We start from the raw sequence: 7,504 nt of genomic DNA, 5'->3' as shown, positions 1-7,504 counted from the left end.
GCAGCCCCAGAAACCCGAGTTTTAAAGCGCGAGGCGGTGGAAAAGAGGTGCTGAGAGGGGTGCAAAGCCTGGTGCTGCGAGCATCCTGGGCAAGCACCTGGGAGGGACGAGGGGGCCACACGTGGGAGCAAGGTCTGGACCAACGGTGAGACCCAAGAGCTTCTCGTGTGGCCCCAGAGGGACAGGGACCCTCACTTGATCCCCCCCCGACTGTGGGGCCACACAATCCCCAACAGGCCACAGAGTCACCAGGGGTGACATCAATGCCATCATACCCCACACCTTAGCTCTATCCAGGGCCCCATGCCTAATTTGGGATGCAGTGGACGTTTTTAATATGCTGCTATAAATATTCATAGACTGTCAGCTATGAAAAAGGATCCAGCCTACCGCCGCGCTGCCCAGCTAGTGGCAGCATGGAGGGAGACGGACTCAGCCCTCCCTGGTGGCCACAGGGGCTCAGAAACCGTGGGGGCCACTGGGACATCCCTAGTTTACACCAGTGAGCATCCCACTGCGAGGATGCCTGGTCAGTGCACGCCTTGCAGACTGCCCAAATTGTGGCTGAACCTCAAAACCCGTTTTCTCACGGCCATGACGTCCCCTGCGAGAGCGGGGGCGAGCTCCCTGGCATGGGCGGGGGCCGGCTGTCAAACCCGTGCCTGTACAAAGCTGAAGCTCGCACTTGGCACGGCAGCCTCCAGTCTGCTGAGCTGCAAAAACCTGATGAAAGCCTGGTGCTGAGTCGCAGTTCTGCTTTGCTGGCGTGCATCGCCCGGGGGATCGCCTGCCACCGGCTCCCACATCCCCACCTCTCCCTCCTGGCCGCATGCTGCTCAGCCATCACCAGCCAGCACCCCAGCCCCAAAAGCGTCACCCCGTAGAGTTATGCAGCCCATCTTGTGCATTTCTGGAAGCCTATTGATTCCTCTTTTATGTGCTTCATCCCAACGTATCGATCCAATTTAGCTTCCATAGCTCAAACTAAATTAGCTGCCTTTAATCCGTGGATAATTGCAGTGAGCCCAGCTACGCCTGTCCCAGATTCATGGGTGTCAGGGACAGGGAGGAGAGTGCTGGGTCAAACAGGGACATTCACATTCCTCATCAGCGGGTAAAGCCCCCAAACAAGCCAACAGGCACCGGACCCAAGGCACCGGCCTGAGGCCAGAAATGAGGCTCTTATGGCCAGGGGCTCCCATTTTGCTATTCCAGCAGGAGGTTTGGCCCCAAAGCCCGGGCATCACCACTTGGGTCCTGCTTTTCCCAATCCCCGGGGTCCCTGATGAGGGTTTCAGCCTTAGCTGATACCGTGAAGCATCACTACATGTTTCTGCCAGGCTGCAGCATGCAAAGGGTTAACCCCCAAATCCACCAGCCTCAGAACTCGCTGGAGCCTTAGATAGAACCCCAGATGAAAAGCAGAGCTGGTTCCCCTTTGATTAGCAGCTGAGTCTCCCCAGGAGCCCTCAGCATCTCTTACCTCTAATTTAGCAGCTCACAAAGTGCCGAAGGCACCGGAGCTGCCGCTGCACCTCACCTGGGCTGACAGTTTGGCTCAGCACCCGGGAGACACCCCCACACTGGTGATGAGGCATCCATTGGGGTCCCAGTCCCTCTGTGCACCCCCAAAACCTCCCCTAAACCAGCACCCTCCTCCACAGACATCCTCCTCTGCCCTTCTGTAAAGCCTCCAAAGCACACATTTAATTTCAATTTAATGCAATAGTTACTGCGGTCAGTAAATACCGAAACCATATTAAAGGAGGATTAATAGCCGTGTAATGGCCAAGCATCTATTGCATAACCCTTAACACGCGCCAACAGCCTCCCGCCGCCCTCCCAACGCGCCGCAGGCTCTGCGGGGCCTCCAGCCACCCCTTCCTACCCTTCCCTGCCTTCCCAAGGTTGACAGTCCCATGAGAAATAGAGGAGAGTACTGCAGTGATCCCAGGTGAGAGGGGAGAGCTCCAAGTGTTAAAGCTGGTTAAAAGCATCGGCCAGTGACCGCAGCGGCTGAGCATCCCCTAGGGATGATGGTTCCCAAAATGCCTCCTCACGTACTTGTGGCTGTGGCAGCCAGCCCCAGAATGGCTGTGAATTCCCCTGCACAGCCCTTGGAGCGTTTCTGCCTCTCTCTGCCTGGTAAAAAACAGGTGTTGAACAGCTCGGCTGTGTGCTCCCTGTGTTTTCTCCTTCTGGGAGGGAGGGAGGAAACATCCCCGCCCCATCTCCCCTTTGTGCTGACTGCTTGCTGCACTCCCCAGCATCCCAACACCAACCCACAGAGCCATTACCATGTCCCTGGTGTCCCCGCTCCATGCTTTGGGGAGTACTGCCCTGAAACATAACGTTCGAGGTCCCCAGTTTATCCTGGCAAAAGAGGAGCCAGAGCAGATGATGGGTCTGTGAGATGCTGAACAAGTTACACACTCCAGAGCCAAGCAGGGGTAGCGGATGACTTGGGTAGGAACAGTCAGGACATGCTTTCTTGAAAGGGGAAACTGAGGCAGCCGCCAAACCAAGAGAGCCTCCCCCACAAAGCCCCTGCACTGTGATCTGGTGCTGCCCCCCACCCTACTCCCTGGCACCAACCCACGTGGAAAGTCAGCTCAAAAAAAGAAAAAAATCCACCAAAAATAAGATTAAAAACACCCCCACACTTTGAGCAAGTGTTGGCCAACTTCAGCTGCAAATTGACTTGTCAGGGGTATCAGAATTACTGGAGCTGGATAGCGTGAACATCCGCACAAGGCAAATGCTGGGGCAGCCCCCGCCGCCTCCTGAGGATGCCCCGGTGAGGGGCTGGAGGAGGGTTGCTGTGACCCAACACATGCCTCCCATCCACCTCCTGGGGCAAGGGGACCCCAGTGAGCTTCCCAAAATACCCCAGGGAGGAGACTGTGACTCAAGGACTCACCAGCTGCAAATTCGCTTCGGGTGAATATTGGAGTAACCAGGCTCCACAGTGCAGGACAGACACAGCAAGACTCCTCACACCAGCCCCACATCTCTTGCCTTCTCTGCAGCTAATGCTTTGGGGTGTGATGGGGCTTTTCTATCACTTCCAGAGCAGCTGCAACACCCAACAACTCCACTTCACACCCCACACCTAAAACCCCCAACTACCAAAACCTGCCACTTCATGCCAAAAATAACCCTCAGGCAGGAGCTGATCATCCACTCAGGCATGAGCAGATCGGGTGCTCATTAGGTGTCAGCTAATTGGGTGCTCAGGTGTTGGCTAATTGGCCACCCAAGCACGGTGCCATGAGGTGCTCAGGCATGAACCAGTTGCGTGCTTGGGTGTGAATTGGGCACCCACACCTGGAGAACCCACGCAGGAAGCAACCGGGTGCAGAAACCTTGTTAGTTTGCCCAACATACCTTCTGAGAGGCTGGAAAAAGGGGTGCCCAAACTGCACCCCGATGTGTGCCTCGTTGTGGAGGGACAGGCACCAGCGAGGGGTTGGACCCAGGTTTGGAGACGCCCCTCTCCATCCTCCCTCTCCCGCAGATGCGGCATCGCAACTAACAAACAGCTTTCAAAGCCCCATCTCCCATTGATGTCACATCAATGCCAACGGAGATAAAAGCCCAGAGACCCAGAACCAGTACTGGCTTTGCTGGGGAATATTAATTAAAGGGAAAGCCTCGTTAGAGCAGCAAGGGTGGCCGCTGGTGCTGTCTCCCCACAGCCCCGTGTGTCCCAGAGCCCCAGAAGGGGCACGATGGGTGTCAGCCCACCCGGCTGCCTTGGTGAGCTGAGTGATGGGGTGCACTGCAGATCCCCCAGTGTAAGCTTTGAATATTTAAATGCTGAATGGGGTTCTTTTTATTGTTAAAAAGAAGGAAGGGGAAATCTTGCTTCTCCCGACTCATGGCTGCTGGGGCTTGCCCAGAGCCTCAGGCAGGGTTACAAACCCCCCTCTGTGCCCTCTGGAGCAGCATGATGACAATTCCAGGTATTTGTGGGGGTAAAAAGCAGCGTATGAGTTACTAGATACATTTTGGATGGGTGATTTTTTAAAACTCTGCAGCTGGAGAGGAGCAGAGGGAGATGTAGATGCTCATCACTGCTGCCCCGAGCCTCCCCATGGGTGGGGAAAGAGGGTCCAGTGCTGTCCTGGGGCGAGTCCTCAGCAGCCTCCACATCCCCTGCTAAAGGAACCATGTGAAAGGATCAGGAAAATGGATTTTAAGAGGTGGCACAGGACTGCCAAGCACCAAGACCCTGCTCTGTCACCCTCCCAGGAGTTCAGGCCAGCTGGGCAGCACTCTGCCAGCCCTGTCTCTCATTAATCACCCCAGAAAACAAATCAATGGCAGCAAATCAACAGCATTTGCAGTGAAATCAGTGGGTTAGTGACAGTAAAGTAATGAGGAAAGAAGCATCGCCAGGAGGGTTCAACTGCCACGACTGTGCCGGCTCTTGAGCCAGACTGTCCTTTGGCCAACGAGGAGCAGCACCCATGGGTGCCCCAGCACCCAGCCTGGCCGGGGGACACCGAGGGGACCAGCGAGGGGGGTGCTGCAGCTGAACTCAGGCTAAAACACCCCTCATCAAGGCTGTGAGGGCGAAGGGCTGAAGCAGACGGGTGGCTCCACGCACAGGACGGGATCGTGGGGCCACGCAGGATGGAGCCACCAGCTCCCGGGCAGCAGCGAGGTGCCGTCAGTTGTTTATTACAGAGAACATTTCTTCCTTTTTTGTTTTGTTGTGTTTTTTTTTATTTTCTCAAAGGTGAACGCAATTCATCCTGAAAAATGTTCACAGCACATTTTTGCCCGGTGGCTGCTTACAGACATGCAGACAAGCAAGTCGGTGTGGGAAAGAAGAACCCAGTGCCACGGGGGGCTGGTGGGCAACGAAACGGGCTCAGCACGTCACCACCCGCCCCGTGCCACCCCAGGGACAGCTGCTGCTGGTCAGCCCCGGGGCCCAAGATCTCTGGGCTTCCCCGTGGGGTGCTTCAACATCAGCTTCACTCTGTGAGGATGCTCTCCTGGCATCAACACAGCACCAACCTGCTCCGAGCGCTCAGGAGGACGGGTGTCAAATCAATCCCCACAGCAGAGATGCCAAGTCAAAAAAAATAAAAACAACAGAGGAAAGCAGCCAGCCATCTGCCAAACCAGCAATTTTCAGCTGGATTTCCAGAAACACTTCAGCTTTTAAAATGAAGAGAGAAAAGAAAAAAAAAACCCTCCTCTTCCACAAGCATAGAAAGCATTCACGAGATGAGGTGCAAAATTCCTCTGTGACTTCAAAGGCATTTGCCTGGCTGGTTACGCCCAAATGCTGGCACAACCCACTGGAAAGCTGGTGGGCAGTGTGGCTCGGTGCCGCTTTGGTGCCAGATGACGGCACCCCGGGGCGCGGGCTGTCGTACTAGGGGGGGCCCAGGGTGTCAGAAGGATGCTGAAAACGTGGGACTCACCCATTTGGAAGCGGGGAAGTAGAGGAGGAACCATAGTGGGGAGGAAAGGGAGAATAAAGTTACGCTACAGCAAAGGGAGCCTGTGTGGTCGGGCGCAGTGTTCTGCTTCCGCTGGGGTGGGCGATCTCCCCAGGGGTGCGTGATCTCCTTGCACCCTTGGCAAAGCCAGTACAAGAGGTTTAGTTGGCTGGAAGTGCTCAGGCTGGGTCCTGTGGCACATTTTCATCAGCCGTGGTAATAAGCAGGTATTCTGCATACACTATATATTAACTTTACGTACGTTACAATCTACCCTGTAATGGAAAAATACCACGGCTGTCGTAACCGGTAACACTTTCAAAAGCACGCGACTACCAAGACATCCAGGTGCTTTTGACAATGTTACCCTGGGTTGCTATAGGAACCCTAACACTTTTCCCATCTGACTTCTCCATTAACGCTGGGATTTATATTTAATTTGTTTTCCTTTTTCTCAGCAAGAGGCGAGAGTGAGGAGAGCGTCTGCGTAGGGGGAGGAGATGCTCCTTGGGGTGTGTCTCCTGGCCATGTCAGACCAAGACATCCAGGTGCTTTTGACAATGTTACCCTGGGTTGCTATAGGAACCCTAACACTTTTCCCATCTGACTTCTCCATTAACGCTGGGATTTATATTTAATTTGTTTTCCTTTTTCTCAGCAAGAGGCGAGAGTGAGGAGAGCGTCTGCGTAGGGGGAGGAGATGCTCCTTGGGGTGTGTCTCCTGGCCATGTCAGAAACCAGCACCGGGGACCAGCGCCAGTCTGGGCGGCGGGAGCAGCCGCACAAGTAGAGCCCAACCGGCTGCAGGCAGGGGAGAGCACAGCCCTGCTGCCAGGAACCATCCTGGAGGCAGCTGATGCCCAAGGTGGCTTTATTATAGGTCCCTCAGTCTCCCCAGTCTGTCCCCCCGTCGCCTTCCCGCAGGCAAGGGGGCTGAAGGGCTCACGGGCAGAGCATCCCACGCAGCTCCTGAGCAGAGGTGACGGGCAGGGAGCAGGAGAAGTTGCTGCAGACGTAGGCGGTGGCTTTCCCATCCTTCCTCTCCAGGGATGCGAGGAAAGGCAACTGGCGGTGGAGGAACCTGGCACTGTCTCCATCTGCAAGCATCAGCACCTGCCAGGGAAGGAGCTGTGAGATGGGGGGCGCAGGCAGCTGCTCCTGCCCCCTCTGCAGACACGCCGAGTGCTGGCAGTGCTCCCCCACCACACGCTCACTGCAAGAGGGGATGGGGAGCTGAGGGGACCCACGCCAGCCCTCTGCCAGGGTCCCATGGTGGTCACATCCCCACAGCACCCGCGCTGCAGTGAGCACATGGTTCACACCATCCCTGCCAGATTTGCCTCTCTCTTCTGCTCCAGATGGAGGATGATGGTGGGGGTGAAGCACAGGGACCAGCACCCCTGCGGACACCTGCCCAGCCCGTCAATACCGCCCCAGCCTGGCTTGCAGCCCAGACCCTTGCGCTCTCCAGACACTGCTCACAAAAATCAAGACACTGGTGAGCAGTGGGTCAGGGCTCTCCCAGCTGACTTGACAGCATCAGCCGAGGCTGAGGACAGGGCTGCCATGATAATTAGCTTTGCTGAAAGGGAAAAATGTTTGTTCAAGCCTCAGGGCTTGCAGGCTAATCCGGGGAAAGGCCAGGAGCTAACAGGGAGCCCACACAGATGCAAAGGGTGAGTAAAACGCTGGCCCTTCCCAAAGCCCATGGCACTGCAGCAAGACCCTGCTGCTGGAGCACACGGCTCTCCCTCAGCCCCAGCCCCACGTGTGCACCCACTGCGGTGCCCGCTGAGCACGCACACACTCACTACACGGTCACGCTGCCGATAAGGGATGCCAACACCCAAGGCTGTGCTCACAGCACACCCATCTCCCACCGTGGCACCACTTGCCCTGCACACAGCGTCCTCTGCCACCGGCCCCGGGGCCAGAAGCACACCCATGCAGCCTCAGCTGTGCCTGGCAGGGGCTGTCCTCACTCCCTGTGTCCCCAACAGCGTCACTGCGTCCCCAAGCCCTTGCCCTGGATAACAGCCACCACG

General features: G+C 56.3%; 1 protein-coding gene across 1 annotated transcript in view; it reads right to left on the bottom strand.

Moving 5' to 3' along the window:
• Positions 1-6,401: 6,401 nt before the first annotated feature.
• SPATA20 (spermatogenesis associated 20) overlaps positions 6,402-7,504 on the bottom strand; it is a 9,416-nt gene continuing 8,313 nt past the window's right edge. The window contains 1 exon segment of the mRNA XM_009877313.1: positions 6,402-6,572. Within this exon segment, the coding sequence (XP_009875615.1) occupies positions 6,402-6,572 (171 nt within the window).

This window comes from Apaloderma vittatum, unplaced genomic scaffold, assembly GCF_000703405.1.
Source record: "Apaloderma vittatum isolate BGI_N311 unplaced genomic scaffold, ASM70340v1 scaffold25179, whole genome shotgun sequence".
NCBI classification, from domain to species: Eukaryota; Metazoa; Chordata; class Aves; order Trogoniformes; family Trogonidae; genus Apaloderma; species Apaloderma vittatum.
The sequence above is the reverse complement of the archived record's forward strand: the minus strand, read 5'-3'. Positions and strand labels throughout refer to the sequence as shown.